The sequence below is a fragment of the Echinops telfairi genome, unplaced genomic scaffold (genome assembly GCF_000313985.2).
Source record: "Echinops telfairi isolate 266 unplaced genomic scaffold, ASM31398v2 ScPeMD7_9;HRSCAF=40, whole genome shotgun sequence".
Lineage (NCBI taxonomy): Eukaryota > Metazoa > Chordata > Mammalia > Afrosoricida > Tenrecidae > Echinops > Echinops telfairi.
In genome coordinates this window covers 14,345,352-14,362,307 of record NW_022103906.1, presented here as the reverse complement: position 1 = coordinate 14,362,307, position 16,956 = coordinate 14,345,352, and the positions used below count along the sequence as shown (strand labels likewise).

The following is a 16,956-nucleotide window of genomic DNA, read 5'->3' as shown; positions in this document are numbered from 1 at the left end:
TCTGGGGTCTTAAAGGCTTGAAGGTAATCAAGTGGCCATCAATCTCAGAAGCAACAAAGCCCACATGGAAGAAGCACACGAACCTATGCAATCAAGAGGTGTTGAAGGGATCAGGTATAAGGCATCATCAGAACAAAAAATCTTACCATGGTGAATGATGGGGGGAGTGTGGAGTGGAGACCCAAAGCCCTTTCCCTGTCTCTTTAATGACCTTTTGCTTTCTTCATGAATGATGGTCTTGATGTCTTACAACAACTCATCCGGTTTTCTGTCATTAGTGGTCAATGTATCAAATCTCTTCTTGAGATATTCGCGAAATTCGCATGGGATAGAGTCACAAAGTTGTATTTTGACTCTCATGGGCTTGTTTTAATTTTCTTCAACTTAACCTGAACTTACACAAGAGAAATTGATGGTCTGTTCCATGGTCTCTGATCTGGATATAGCTCCTGATATTGAGCTTCTCCATCATCTCTTCCCACTGATAGTCAATTTGATATCTCTGTATTCTATCTGGAGAAATCCATGGCTGCCTTTGCACTGCTGAAAAAAGATCATTGGTATGGACAAGTTGTTGGTGCTGCAAAATTCTATCATGAGATCACCAGCTTGGCTTTCTTTTCATTAGAAAGGACATAATATTAATGTTGACAACCTTGGAGGGTGGTTGTGATGCTTGAACATGGATCGAAAAGCACTTTGCAAGGTGTATAGTACTAGTCACAAAGGTCAGGTTTATGGTTTATATTATAGAACTACAGCTGGGGCAGTTGGGGGCGTGGGGGTGGGGAGGGGCAAGGCCAGCTCAGGAGCTTTTATGGTAATGGGATTGGTGGGGTGGGGTCCTGGAGCAGGCCTAGGACTTTAAAGCAGGAGAGAATAGCTCCCTTGTCACTTTGCCTCTTATCTTTGAATTTCTGCTTTTGCGCATCACTTTGTCTTACTCAAGATGAACCCCCCATTCCTTCACGACTCACTTTGATGTCTTCAGTCCACAATAGTTGTTTCCCTGTAATCTGGAAAGTGTCATTTTTGTTAGGTGCCATCAGCTCAGTTCCAACCCATAGCAACCCTATGTACCACAGAGCAAAAGACTGTCTATCCTCCACCATCCTCACCATCATGGTTACTTTTGAGCACTTGGTTGCAGCTCCAATGTCAATCTATCTCACTGAGGCTCTTCCTCTATTTTGCCAACTCTCTGCATTACCAAGTATGATGTCCTTCTTCAGGGACTGGTCCAAAATATGTGAGATAAAGTTGTTGCCCTCCTCCCTTCTAATGTTATCATGTGATCATACATCAAAATTATGCTGTCCTCTAGAATTTGAGTCATATTACACTTGCCTCAAATCCAGTTTCTACTACTTAATATTTGAGTGACTTCAGACACATACCTTTATCCTTTTGTGTCTCCATTTTCTAAAAAAAAAAAAAAAAAAAGGAATATCTGTCTGAGTGTTTGGGAGTTAACTTTATTAATATATATGAAGTGCTTAAAATAAGACTGTATTTAATATGTATATGTTATATAAATTGCTCTTACTATTGTGTTACTCTTACTAAGAAATAATCTCCCCAAAGATTAAAAAAAAAAGCTTTATACAAGTGTTTCATTAGTCACCCACTGTTCTCATTTATACTATAGAGCTTTGTAACCAGTTAGTATCCTTCCTCATTTCCTGTTTTCTCCCTCCCCTGGCCCTGTCCTCTGTTTGCTTCCCTCTCTTTTCCTTCCCTCCTCTATCTGGCCTTTCCCTTCGCTCTGCCTCCTCTGATCCTTGCCAGTCCTGCTGTCCTCCCTTTCTCTGGGGATCCCGCAGGCCTTTTGAGAACTCAGATGGTGAGTGTTAGAATGCTCAAGAGCAAAGGTTGAGAGCTGACTATTTAGGGAGGGTACTGAGCTTTTTAGTTATTATTAAAAATCTCCCTAGGATTGTAAAGATACAAATTCCTAGACCCAATCCCACTAATTATGAAATAACAGTAATAGTCCTGGTAATAACAATCTAACAAAACTACTACTACTAATCACTTTTATTGGTTGAGTGCTTTCCATGGATTATTTAACTAACTCTCTCAATCATTCTGGGAGGTAAGCATTATTATTTTCTGTTTCATGGATAAAGAAAATAAAGCCCAGAGAATGGGGTGGGGGTGGCGGGGAACTTTTGCCAAAGTCAGACAGTTGATGAGTGGCCAGCAGTCTGTGTCTACAAAAGACTAGGAAGTGGTAATCATTGGCCACATTTTGACATCAGAGATAGTCCCTGCTGATCATTGGTTCACCATTAGAGCCTTCTCTTGGTCAGGCTACATGAGCCTACACCCAGGGACTTTTTAATGGCCCGAGATGCTCATCATGCAAATGGTCTTCCTCATTGTTCTGATAGAAATCTCATGTGCATGATATTTGCCCACTCTGTTGGGAAGCACAACTACTTCTACATAGAACTTGAAGTATGATTCTTAACTCTTATATCACTTGCTTATCATGCTTTGTTGTTAGGTGTTATCCAGTTGTTCTGATTCATAGCAATCCTTGGTACAAGACAGCAAATACTGTTCTGGTTCTATACCATCCTCAAATTGTTGTTTGAGTCCATTGTTGCCGCCACTGTGCCATGCCATCTCATCGTTTTTAGTGACCCTCCACTTTACCAAGCATGATGGCCTTTTCCAGATGCTGCACTCTCTTGATAGCATATCCAAAGCATATGAAACAGTCTTGCCATCCTTGGTTCTAAGGAGCATTCTGGCTACACTTCTTTCAAAACAGATTTGGTTGCCCTTTTGGCAGTCCGTGGTACTTTCAATATACCATATATACTCAAGTATAAGCTGACCTGAATATCAGCCGAGGCACCTAATTTTTCCACAAAAACTGCATTAAAAATGTGCTGAAAAAACTTGAGTTATACACGAGTATATACGGTAATTTACCAGCACACTAATTCAATGCATCGATTTTCCTTTTGTCTTCCTTATTCAATGTCTAACTTTCATGTGCATATGAGATGCTTGAAAATACCATGGCTTGCTCATAAAACCTTTTATATCACAACTCAAGGCTTACTGTTTTCTTCTTTTATTACAGCCTGAGATGTACTGAGCCTGGTCTTTCTTTTGGCTTTCTAGCTCCAGGTCTGCACACATTTCGTTTGAATGCTTTGCTTTGTCTTCTCAAGATGCCCTTTGAAAATTTCTACTTAATTCTTTTACTTTATCATTTCTTTCATTTGCTTTAGCTAGTCTTCATTCAAGAGCAAGTTTTGCGATCTCTTTTAATACCAATTTGGCCTTTTCAGGAGCTCTGATGGCATAGTGGGTTAGTGTTGGGCTGCTAACCACAATAGCCTTGGAAAGTCACAGGGGCATTTCTACTTTATCCGAGAGGGTTGCCGTGAGTTGCAATTGACTTACAGTCTCTAAGTTTGTTCAGTTTGGCTTTTGGTCTGTTCTTTTTTAAACTTTTTCTCCCCCAAAAAACATTTTATTAAGAGCTAATCCAGACATCATGCTATCCCATAGTTCAATCATATCAAGCAGTGTTGTAAAATCTCTACCACAATCAGTTTCAAAACATTTTTTTCCCTTCTTAAACTCTTTACCCCTACTCCCCCCACATTCTCCACGGTACTCCCCAGGAATCCTTATTCTAGTTATCATCTCTATGGATTCAACTATCTTGGGTTTCGTATACCAAATACATAGAAAAAGACATGACAGAGAGTCAAGAAGGCCAGCAACAAGGACACCACATTGCCCCAGAATAGTTGAAGATCGCATTGTCCCCATAGGATGTGACACTATGAAATAGAACTGTAAGATTGGCTGATTTATCTTGGGATTCTCTTTAAAAGCATCTAGCTCATTGGATGACAGCCTCCACAGAGTTCTGGATGACTCCAAAATGCTTAATTTTTCTACCTGCGGAACACTTCTATGTACCTCTTCTTGATTGTTTTGTCTTAGAAATGGCACCCAGAATCCACCACTCTGAATTCATTTACCTTCCTCTGGGATATGGACAGGAGAAAGACCAGGCTGTCTCCTCCCTTAAACAGTGACAGTCTCAAGAAGGAGCAATTCTATCCTGGCCTTTAAGGTCATTACGAGTCAGCGTCCACTTGATGGTTGTGAGTTTTGTTTTGGTTTAGGGATGATGGGTTAAGGAAACGGAGGGACATGCTCACATATAACAGCTATCCTTTTCTTTTCTACTTTAGAGATATTTTGGAACAACAATTTTAAAGCACCTAGAAGGCTGCTGTGACTTTTAATAAGCACATTTGCACATTACATCGATCATGCTATTTACACGATGCTATGTGAAGGCACAACTCAAAGTATTTTTAAGATGTGGCCTTTTATATCTGGAAGCACAAGAAAGTGTTTACAGATTGGTCTCTGAAATCAAATTTGCCTAGCACATTGGTTAGTTTCCTGTAAAGTGTGGACATTTTTGTAAGTGGTTCCTAGTCCCTTAATCCTTTTGATCATTTGCACTGTGTATTTTTATGCACTTTCTTTTGCTTTGGAGAAATAAAGTAAAGAAACTTAAAGGTGAGTTTGGCTAGGGCATGTCAGCACTGTTTATCAATACAGATGGATCTTGAATTTTAATGATAACAGTTTCTTTTGAAACAACCAAGCTTCCTTAAAACCCTCCACAAATAATATCAGAACTCATGTAATGTCTGAAAGTTTTGCTGGTAAGTGGAATTCTTTCCTGGTCCCTTATTGCTGCCAGAAATGCTGTTGTGAGGTGCCACCAGTTCAGTTATAACTCCCAGAGACTCTACGTACAGCAGAATGAAGCAGGACCTGGTCCTGTGCCATCTTCACGATTGTTCTTCTGTTTCGAGCCCATCGATGTAACCACTGTGTCAATCTACTGTGTCAATCCAAGGGACCCCCTGCTTTTTTTTTTTTTTTGCTGACCCAATATTTTATCAAGCATGATGTCCTTCTCCAGGGACTGGTCGCTCCTGACATGTCTAAAGTATGTGAAACAAAGTCTGGTAGTCCTTGCCTCCAATGAGCATTCTGGTTGTCCTTCTTCTAAGACAGATTTGTTTGTCCTTTTGGCAGTCTGTGGTACTAGACTCCCTGGTAGCATAGGGGGTTATGCATTGGGTTGCCAACTTCAAGGTAAGCAGTTTGAAACTATCAGTGGCTCCACTAGAGAAAGGTAAGGCTTTCTACTCCTATAAAGAGTTATAGTCTTGGAAATTTTACTCAGTCTTATAGGCACCCTATGAACTTGATTGCTTGATTGCTGCTAGAAAAGAAGAGCTTAAATCTGTACAATATTCTTGACATCTAGTTTGAGTGTCAATTACCACATAACCTTGATTTCTTAATCTGAGCTACAGCCTGGGTGACATTCAAAGTTATCAGGTGACTTTAGCTTTGTGCATTCAAGAGCCTAGAACAGGGTTATAGAGCAAGCCCAACTTGCACTTCCAATTTAAGTCTTGACTGGACTTTGCCACATACTGGCTGAGGGAATGTTGTGTGAGAAAACCTATAGAGAGTGTCAGTTTCCTCATTTGTAAAATGGAGACGAGGTCTTTCTCCCCGAATTGTTGTGAGCATCAACTGACAGCAAGTATATACTGTGCCTGTCACATTGTCCGTTGAAAGGAAACAGGGGTGGCTTTTCCTATGGGTAGGGCACTGTGTTTAATGCTTAGACAATGGCTCCTTAGGTGGTTGCACCATGATTTGTTTCCTTCTGCTTGGCTGTTGGTCTTCTTGGAGTCCTCTGCCATTGTCATGATGAGAAAATGAATTTGTTTGTGCATGTGGATATTTTCTAGTACTTAAGATTTCACCTTTGGTATAGATTTTTCTGGACCACTTAACTAAGGTAAAGGAACATCTTTGTGGTTATTGCTAATATGTCAGTGGGGTTCAAAAAGGTTGTAGAAATTTCAACTGTTGCTAGCCACTTAGTGTACCAGTTTCTTTGTGTTCTCAATTGCTCTAGGCTCACTTTTAATCATTTTTTACAAAATGTAATAATTAAAAGATGACATATTAATGCTTTGATATGCATGTAATTGACCACCACTGAAAGTTAGCCTTTTTTACATTCTGATGTACATGTATTTATTTCTAGGTGAATTGCCTGTTTATGTTTTTGTTTTTCCAAATCATTTTATGAGGACATACTCCAGGCATTGTACTATTCAATAATTCAGTCATATCAAACAATGTTGTACGATTGCTACCACAATCATTTTTGATGTTTATGGTTTTTACTTTTGTTCCTCTTGCAGTTTCAATGCTTTTCTTACCAAAATGTATCTGTCTTTTAACATACTGTCACTATTTTTAATAATCAGAGTATTTTAATGTTTATGTGGTTGAATTGTTCATTTAGATATTTCAAAATTCAAGACAATAATACTTTTAAAGTAGATCAAAAGTGGTTTTACAGTAACAAAATTACTACATAAATGGATCTTCTTCCTCTAATTCCTCACCCTCATTCTTTTCATGTCGTAGCATAAAATTTGTTTAGATGCTACCTTGCAAAAATAGCATTTGAATTAAATTGGTGTCAACACAAGCTAATAATAAGACACTAATTGTTGTTGTTGTTACCGGCTATCAACTTGGTTCTTATTCGTAGCCCCACATGTCCAACAGAGCAGAACACTGCCGGTTCTGCGCTGTCCTCACAATTGTTGCTGTGGTTGAGCCCATCGTTGCTATTTTCGCACCCACTGTGACAATGCCTCCTGCTAAAGGTCTTCCACTTTGTGTGGATCCTCTAATTTACCACGAATGATGTCTTTGATTTGATGTGTTAGTCTGGGTTGACCAGAGAAACAAATCTAGGTACACTCATATATGTCTAAGAAAGAACTTTATATCAAAGAGTAATTATATATTAAGAAAACATCCCAGTCCAGTCAAGATCAAATCCATACATCCGATATTAGCCCATATATCCAATACCAGTCTAAATTCCTCTTCAGACTCATGCTACATATGCAATGATGCTGAATGCAGGAAGATCGCAGGCCAGTGGGTGGAAAATCTTGTGGATCCAGTGGTGGTGAAAGCATCTCAGAGCAGGCGTGGGTCTCCACATGGCTCTTGCAGCTCCAGGGCTCTGGCTGTAATCAGCATAGTTCCATGTGGCTTGTCAACAGGAATGTGAAGCAGAGGGAATGTGTGTCCCTCCTCCAGAGAGGAAGATAGGAGTTCCCAGAATCCTCAGGAGAAGGCCATGCCAACACAGAGGCATTATTGGCTATGACCTGATTGACAGGCTAGACTCCACCCCTTTGCTCAAGTTGACAGATTATGTAACTGCCACAGAGTGGAAACCCCACTAAGCAAAGTGAGTTTTACCTCAAACTCATCTGTAGCAGATTTAAGGAGCTGACATACTCCCTTGAACTTCAGGCTGAAATGACCTAGACTGAGAAGTCAATGACTTCTACCTAAAGGTTATAAAATTGGTGGCCTTTGGACTTTGGTCAGACCTCTTGCTTTGAGAGTACCCAGTGAATGGTGGCCTAGGAATACCATGTCTTTACTATTTTAATGTTATCCTATTTTCTTATGATATGTATTTGTCTGGTAGGACTGGTTCTACCTCTGTGAATGAGTGTATTGAATGTTTTTCCCTATCACTAACCCCCATTAGTCATAAAGTGTCCAGTCACTTAAGTGTTTAGTCTGTACAAATCAATAATTCATATACTGTGGTCTGAAAAGCTAGCCTATACATATACAATTTATTTTTCTAGTCCTTTAAATTGTATATCATTGACTGGATTAGTGACACTATCAATAGAATTACTTCACGCCTCTGGGAGGTGAGTGAGACTGTTCTCTATCATAAAATGATAATAATGTCACTAGTGTGATTCAGAGATATATATAAATCATAGATATATAAATGGCTAAAGCCTTGCCTTAATTCTAGCCCCAATCTCAGAACAATTTGTCCTTATGGCATGGCTTTACTCAATACCCACCCTCGTGAAAACATCACTGAAGATATGGGTGCTATAGCAAAGTGTGGTTAAGGAACGAAATGGTATCCAGCTAGAATAGCGTCTGGAGTCTTAAAGGCTTGTCTTTAAAAACAGCCATCTAAGTGAGTACCAACTAAGCCCACCTGGAAGGAGCACACCACGTGATCCAAGGATTGTAAATAATAAAACGCAAAACTGAAGGAGGGAATGGTATCAGAGCTTAAATTATGAATAGTTGGTTTTCAGATGGCTAGGGATGATTATGGAAGCCCCAAATACATGTGCAGAGTCCACGCATGCATTAATCCCCTGGTGAGTCTCCTTTGAGCATAGTCCAGGGATTGAATAGCCTTGCTATCAGACAGAGAGCACTGTAAAGCGATTTTGGAGGATGTAGTTAGTTAAAATGCAATACCATAATATTTGATCTCCCTGTTGACCCATTTTAAAGTTGTTTTGCTTTTTATATTTTCTGCTTTCTTTTCAATTGAGGTTTTTCTTGTCAGGCAGAAGCAAGAGTTAGCAGGGCAGGCAGGCTAGGAGACAGAGCTGGTGAAAACCCTTAAAGGGCACTACGAGAGGCCAGACCCCCTTGCCCTCTCCTCCTCTTCCCCTTCGGTGGCCTTCAGGCCCAGGTGCAGAAGACTAACCATTACAGATAACTTTGAACGCTGTTGCTTAGCTCCGGACCTCCAAACAACAAAGTTACAGTGGAAAATTCCCCAGCTACTCCCTTGCCCCAAACCCGGGCTATAAAACTCTCCACCTCTCACCTGGACAGTCTGACTTCGCAGGGTCCCAACTGGGGGCCCATGAACCTCACCAGGGAGCTCAGGATGCTCCCGTCCTTTTCTCTGCTCTCCCTTCCCTCCCCGGAGCTCTGAAATAAACCCTTGAAACTGTTTTCTGTCTTTGCCTTCTTTTTTTCTTTCCATCCCCAAATCACCCTCACATTTCTGTTTTGTTTTGTCATTGATGTTGTGTATTATTGTTGTTTTACGTGTTTTGTATGATTTTCTGTGTATGAAATTCAGGATATTATAGTGATAGTAATGATTAATAATTACCTAGGGGCATGACAAAGGAGGTTAGGGGTAAATGGGGAACTAACCACAATGGGTAAAAAAGAAAATGTTCTGAAATTGATTATGATGATGATTGCACAACTCTTCTTAATATGATTAAATGGTTAAATTGTATGATAAGTGACATATATGTCAATAAAACAACTTTTAAAAACAGAATGATGTCTGTATTAGGTTGACTAGAGAAACAAATCCAGTGACATTCATATAGATATACGAAAGAGCATTATATCAAGAAGTAATTATATATGTCAAGAAAGTGTCCCAGCCTAGTCCAACTCAAGTCCCTAAGTCCGATACTAGTCCATGAGTCCCTCTTCAGACTTACGCAGCCACCTGCAATGATGCAGAATGCAGGAAGGTCACAGGCCGGTGGGTTCGGAGTCATGTGGATCCAAGGTCGGTGGAAACATGGCCAGGCTCCAGCAGTTGTATGGATGGCCAGCAAGCAGGAAGGTGAGGTATGAGAGAGTCCTTATCAGAAGGCAACGCCCCCAATGGGGACAGCATCAGACCGTGATCTGATTGATAGGTCTGACTCCACTCCTAGCCATGAGTGTCTAGTTGTCACAGATGTAACTTCCACAGTGTCCTTCTCCAGTGATTGGTTTCTCCTGATAATGTCTATAAAGTATGCAAGGTGAACTCTTGCCATCCTTCTAAGGAGCATTCTGGCTGTACTTCTCCTAACGCAGATTTGTTTGTTCTTCTCAGGCCATGGCATAGTCAATATTCTTGGCCGATCCCACAATTCAGTGCTTTGTTTTTCCTTCAGTCTCCCTTATTCATTGTCGAGCTTTGCCCTTACATGAAGCAATTGCCAATGCCATGGCTTGACTCAGTGCACTTTAGTTCTAAAAGACATCTTTGCTTTTGAATAAGTCAATGAAGTATTTTGCAGCAGATCAGCCCAGTGCAATATGCTGTTTAATTGCTTGGCTGCTGCTTCCATGGGCACTGATTGTAAATCCAAGTAAAATAAAATTCTCAACTTCAATCTTTGCTCCATTTATCATGATGTTACTCATTGGTCCAGTTGTGAGGATTTGGGTTTCTTTATCTTGAGGTGCAATCCGTACTGAAGAATATATAGTCTTTGATTTTCATCAGTAAGTGCTTCAAATCCTTACTTACAGTAAGAATCCTATATAAAAAGGACATGAGCAAAAATTAGACTAAACAATAAATTTAAATTACTAATAAACATATTTTACCTCACTAATAATGAATTAATTCCACACAAAACAATTGTATACTAAATTCCAGTGATCAATACAAATAATTAAACTTATTTTAATCGTGCCTGAGACTGTCTCTCAAACATATTGCCGATGAGAGAGAAAATTAAAAAAAACAAAACAAAAACAGTTTGGCACCAAGTACTTGGAAACATAAAAATGCATATAAACATTGGCTTAGAAATTCTAAAATTTAAATATGGCTAGATGCAGCCTGAGAGCTATAGAACTATTTATGTATAAGATATTTATAGTTAAGAATAGGATTCAATCTAAATGTTCAGTGATAAGAAATGATTGAATCGGTAATAATACAACTATTTAATAGCGTACGAGGAAGTCATTATATATGATATTTTCTAAGACTTTCAATGACCTAACAATATTGGTAAGTGTAACAGGATGTGATGATCCTAAGTCAATTTGTATATGGGATCGCATATGTATATATCTGTGCATACTTCTAAATAATGATACACACAAAATATTCACAGTAGTTGCCCTCCACAAGGTGGACTGGCAGACTGGCTGTGACAATGGGCTCGAGCACAGAGATAATTGTGAGGGTGGCAGAGGCCTGGACTGCGTGTCTTGCTGTTGTTCGCAGTCCATGTGACTTGGAGCTGACTTCAGAGCAGCTCACAACAACACCCTTATAGAGTGGGTTCCAGGTGATGTTTCTTTTCCACTTTACACTCAGCTTCTCACTGTCTGCAAATATTGTTTCTACCATCAGAAAGAAGTAGAAATATTAATAGAAAGGCTAACTATAATGAGTAGATGTCTGCCCTTGTATTTTCTAAACATTTCCCTGGTTTTCTTTCCTTTGCTGCTTTGGAAAGAATCTAGGACAAGAAATCAGAAGGTGCTTGTTTAGCACGCCCAGTCAGTTGCTACCTGTGTAACCTTGGGATCCTTCAACTAAATTCAGTCTCAGTTTTCCCATCTGTAAATTTGGGATGTCTACCTTCTCTGCTTATTTTTACTATTGGATGCTTGTGAGATTTAAAGTGAGGTCACTAGGTTGATCCCAAAGAGATGGGGAAAATAATATAGAAATGAAGTTAGTGTGGAAGGGCTCTTAGTCAACCAGGTTCTAAAACTGCCAAATAAGAAAGGGCTAGATCTGGGGTCGTACAGGCTTGAAGACAAACAGGGGCCATCTAGCTAAGAAACAACAAAACCGACAAGGAAGAAGCACACCAGCTTACCCTGACACGAATGCTGAAGACAATGCGGGTACCTAAGCAAATACGGTGAAGAAAGCTGATGGTGCCAAGCTGTCAAATTACACAGAATCTGGGGTCCCACATGCTGGAAGATAAACAAGGGGCCATCTAACTGAGAAACAACAAAGCCCACATGGAGGAAGCACACCAGCCTGTAAGATGACAAGGCGGCGAAAGGGTCAGGTATCAGGCATCAAAGACCAAAACCAAATCATAACATTGTGAATGAGGGGGAGTGCAGAGTGGGGACCCAGGGCCCATCAGGGGAAATTGTACATCCCCTTCCAGAAGGGCTGTGGGGAGGTGAGGAGCAAATCGGAGTGCAGTGTAGTAACGATGAAATATGCAATTTTCCTCTGATTCTTAAATGCTTTCCCCCACCCCACTATCATGATCCCAATTCTACCTTACATATCCGGCTGGACCGAAGGAGGTGCACTGGCACAGATAGGAACTGGAAATACAGTGAACTCAGGACAGATGAACCCCCCAGGACCAGTGGAGAGAGTGGAGATGGCGGGAGGGTGGAGGGAAGGAGAGGGAGAAAGGGGGAACAGAGGACAAGGTCTACGTGTGGCCTCCTCCCTGGGGGACGGACAGCGGAGAAGTGGGTGAGGGAGACGTTGGATGGGGTAAGATATGATAAAATAATAATTAATTATAAATTATCAGGGGTTTCGGGGGGAGCGGGGAGGGAGGGGGAAAAATGAGCTGACACCAGGGGTTCAAGTGGAAAGCGGGTGTCATAAGAATGATGAAGTCAACATATGTACTAAGGTGCTGGACACAGATGACGTATGTACAGATTGTGATGAGTTGTATGAACCGCTAATAAAATAATTTAATAAAAAAAGAAAAGACTGGATTCCACAGGCCAATGTGGTCTTGAACTCAGGACTGCCTCTGCCAGTGGGCGCGCTTACCAGCAGTGACTGCAAAGATGCAGCGACGAATTAGGCGGAGAAAACCCTTACTACCCCACTGGGTATTTCAGGCTGACCCTTGCCTCGGCGTTGACAGCACAACAAATGTGTCGCTCTGCGAGCTCATTTATCTTATGTGAACGAGTGATAAGCCTGTTTTTTCATAGGGTTTCTGCCAGGCACGACTACATCCATGTACAGAGTAGGTGCGTTTTCTACACATAACGCAGGATGGTGCTCAACATAAATGGACTCATTCCCCTCTCAAGAGTTTTCAACCCTTCTGGAGCACTGTGTCGCATCGACTCCGTAGGGTGTCGTGAGAGAGGGCAATGAATGTACTGTACAAATGTGCTTTACACAATTGATGTATGTATGGATTGTGATAAGAGTTGTATGAGCCCCTAATAAAACGATTGAAAAGAAAAGAAAAGAAACGGCCCGCTTGTTTCCCTTGAACTTTAAAAAGGAAGAGATAAGCAGGTAAACAGGGTGGACACCATGAGGATGCTGATGATGCTCAAGAAACTGCGGGAGACAGGAAAGGAGCCAGCGACCGAGGCCTGGGACGCAACTGGCAAATGGTTCTCGCACCTTTTTCCAGAGGGAAGACTTCCAGCTGGTGTCTGCTGGTTTGGGAAACAAACCAACAACTTGTACCAAACCGATGCGGGCAGGGAAATCTGACTGCACGTTCCGTTTCTTTCCAGGAAAGACCGGCCACGCCGAAGTCGTCCGCGTTGTGTACCAGCCCGAACGCATCCGCTTTGAGGAGCTGCTCAAGGTCTTCTGGGAGAACCATGACCCGACGCAAGGTAGAGTGATGAGCGCGCCAGTATTTAATTATCTTACTAATTACAGCTGGGATAATTAGTATTTGAGCTGCATGGAAGAGATGAACCTTGAAATCACACAGGAGCTCAAGAATATGATTGCAGACATTTATTGACGGCGAGGAGGAGGGGCTGCGGAGGAAGCGGGGAGAGAATAAAGGCGCAGCCACACTCGGCACCCCTCCCCCCTCTACAGCTGTCAGGGGTGGGAAAATTCCCACCGAGAAAGCCGCCAGACAATAGAGATCCGTGCACCTTTGATTATTGCATTCTTCCTCTTTAATGCACTCTTTTGTCTACAAAATTAAAGTGTCTTTCCAGCAGCTCCAAAGTTTTCCTGATTTATGGTTCCATTATTTCCTTGAATTTCGCCTTTCTCATCTTCTGACATCGGGTTGTTGTATTTTTTTTTTCCTGTTTTGTTTTGTTTATGCCCTTTACTGCCTGTGGGTGAAAAAAAAAATTGAGTATCAAGGTAAAATGCAGTTTTCAGTGGGCCTTTGGTAATTTAAGTATTTTATTTGTGTTGTTTGGCTTGGGTTGTGTGGACCGAACATTTCATTTAATGCACACACATACAAAAATCCCTTGTTGGCAAATATCAAAGCGTTCAGTAATAATTTCCCGAATTCATTTTACCCGCCGTACTCCTGCTACTTTGCTAATTTGATGAACTGATATTATGAAGCTCATGAACTGAGTGAGAAGTCTTATATAATAGATGTGATTTTCACAGCCCTTGATTATTTAGCAATCAGTCTATTTCCCCTGCAGTGTCAGGATTTTGTGTAGTGGGTATGCAATGGTGACTATTCAGTGATGAACCGGTGCCTCATGTTCGGGTGCCGCATGTCCACAGCAGCACCGGTTGATGGGTTCAGAGTTTGGGTTCCAAGAATCATTCACAACCAGAGTGGGTTAGAAAAGGCCAAAGCTCAGAGGCAGAGCTGGAGCAAGGCAGGGCAAGTCTGGGATTCAGTCAGATATTCTAGGGAAGATGAAGGCGTGTGGACTGGGCCTCGGAAGGCCAGGGACAGTTTTGTTTTGTTTTGTTCTGAATGCTATTTGAATCGAGTTTGGCATGGAATGATTTCCTAGTAGGGTGGTAGTGGATGAAGTATGAGGTAGAAGAGGTAGCAGATTAGCAAGATAAATACGGTTATCTGAAGAATCACCACCATTTGAAGTACTGGATTGCCGTTATTGTACAAAAAAGGCAGGCCTGAAGGGTAGACACCTGGGCTCAGCTGGAATTGGTAAGCATTATAAATAAGAGTGGTGATGGCCAGGAGTGTCTACAGATAAGTCTTCTAGCAGGAAGGAGCATACCATTCAGCTATGTGACCATCAAAGCCAAGGATCAGGGCAGGACACCAAGAGCTCCAAGATTATTAATTGGAGAGACACACCGGGAGCCTGCGCAGGCCTGAACTATTGTAGGAAATTTACCCACAGGCCCACAGGTGGGGTATATGCTTTGGGCCTGGCTAGTCATAAGGCTTTGTGTTGATAATAGACTCACCTTAGACCCAACCCTGCCAACATTTCTAGGTAGATGAAGTTAGTCATAATTATTTTTTGCTTATCTCTCTTACCTTCTTACACATTTTATCACATCTTTACCTACATATCTCAGCTAATATGGTCATTATTACTGGTGCCTGTACTCAGGAATTATCTAACTTTGAAGAACCTTAGTCTCCTCCTCCCATTAATCTTGTCTCAACTGTGCCTCAGTCCTTTAATTCAACCATCTCTTTAGAAAGTAATGATTTACCATCCGATGATGTAAGGAGCCCTGGCAGCGTTGTGGGTTACAGGTTGAGCTGCTAGCTTCAAGGTCATCTTTTCAAAGCCATCAGCTGCTCTGAGGGAGAAAGTGAGGCTCTTGACTTCCACCGTGTCCAGATGCCCTCAGGACATTTCTACTCTGCCCTTGCAGGTGCCTAGTGAGTCAGAGTCAACTGGATGGCAGCGAGGTTTTTTAGGTTTTGGGGTTTTTTTTGAGGTCCGATGACATATTAATGACTGATATTAGTTTTAGTCACTATTCTTTCAGAGGTATTTTATTTCTAACAGATGACTTATGGACTCATACTGGAGAGTCCACATGGTGAAACTCCACAGACTCGACCCTGTTCATTTCAATGCAATTAGTCACAAGACTAAATTGCTAGTGGTGGAGTTCACATACAGTGTGTTTTGATTTTTGAATGGCATTTTTTTTCCAACTGATCATTCGGACAGTTTGCACATATAGGAGCAGAGTTTTTCTCGCCGTGAATACATAAGTTTCTTTAAGTGTAGGACTTGAGGCAGTGTAACAGTCACATGTTAACTTCACCTGACAACCAATATTTCCACATGATTATTAGAATTACTTTTGGGGGATAGCCCAATGTCAGGGGTATGCTGACAATCTTTTTCTGCCTTGCAAAGCATCCCAGGACCCTTTAGGAAATAGACCCTGCTTCACGGACCAAAGGGATTGGTACATGACATGACTTAGGCTTGGCCAATCACAATATTATCCTGTGATTCTGAACAGGATTTGATTCCCGACATGGGAATGGGACCCAACAGATCCAATTTGAATACTTTTATTTTTTAATTGTTAAATGAGAGAAAGTGATGCTCTTCTTTTGCTGGGGTGCCAGTTGGACTTGCTCCCTATGTGGAAAGAAACTAAGGATCAAGCGGCAGTCACGGAGAGATGAGAGACAGTAAGAGAGAGCATCCAGGAGACACGAGTCCCTGAAGCCCCATTCCCACAGTCCTCACATCAGTTCTGAAAGCTCTTCTGGTAGTTTTCAAAGCTTTCAGAGCTTCTAGGTTGCCTATTTTTAAGATTCCTAATGATTTTGCCAACTCTTTGATGAGGTGATTTTAGTTTGGTTTTTAATTTGACAAAATGTTTTGATAATGTCTGCTCCCATAAAGATCTATTCTGACATTCTAAGGAGCAGTTCTACTCTGTACTATAGCGCTGCTATGGCCAGAACCGACTGATGGCAGTAGGTTTGACAGTGAGTTTATTGAAAGTCTAGCATGCAGGACTGCCCAGGCTGGGAAATCACCTTACCCATCAGTCAAGCACCACTTCCCTGAACAACTCTTTGATTCTCTCCGCAACATTATATAGTGACGCTTGTGAAATCTCTCAGTGAAAAGGGGCCCTGAAACGACGACCACCAATGGATTGTTCTTACTTAGAAAATGGTAGTTTAGAAGAGAACAGCATGCCAAATTTGGTGAAAACTCGGACCTGTAAGGCAATAACTGGTTCCATGTTCTTAGATATAAGCACTACTTGGGAAGTATTCTTGCTTATTCTCAGCAAATTTGTTATTCTCAACAATAATATGATTCAGAAGAAATGCATTTAAATTAAAAATTGAAAGTCTGGTACCTATTTATAAAGTCATTAAGGATCTAAAGGGGGCACTTAAATTTTTCAATTATAATTTACCATATTTGGTGCAAGTAACAACATTTTTAAAAAACATTTTATTAGGGGCTCATACAACTGTTATCGCAATCCATAAACACATCAATTGTGTAAAGCGCATTTGTACATCATTCTCAGAACATTTTCCCTCCACTTAACCCCACGACATTATGTCCTCATTTTTCCCCTCCCTCCCC

The 16,956-nt window shown here is 41.2% G+C and overlaps 1 protein-coding gene across 4 annotated transcripts in view; it reads left to right on the top strand.

Annotated features, from left to right (window-relative positions):
* MSRA (methionine sulfoxide reductase A) overlaps nucleotides 1-16,956 on the top strand; it is a 569,740-nt gene that overhangs the window by 349,483 nt on the left and 203,301 nt on the right. For all 4 annotated transcript variants that reach the window (XM_004707633.2, XM_045286763.1, XM_045286765.1 and 1 more), the window contains exon 4: nucleotides 13,189-13,293. In XM_004707633.2, coding sequence (XP_004707690.1) covers nucleotides 13,189-13,293 — 105 coding nt within the window. The remainder of the gene's footprint in view (nucleotides 1-13,188; nucleotides 13,294-16,956) is intronic.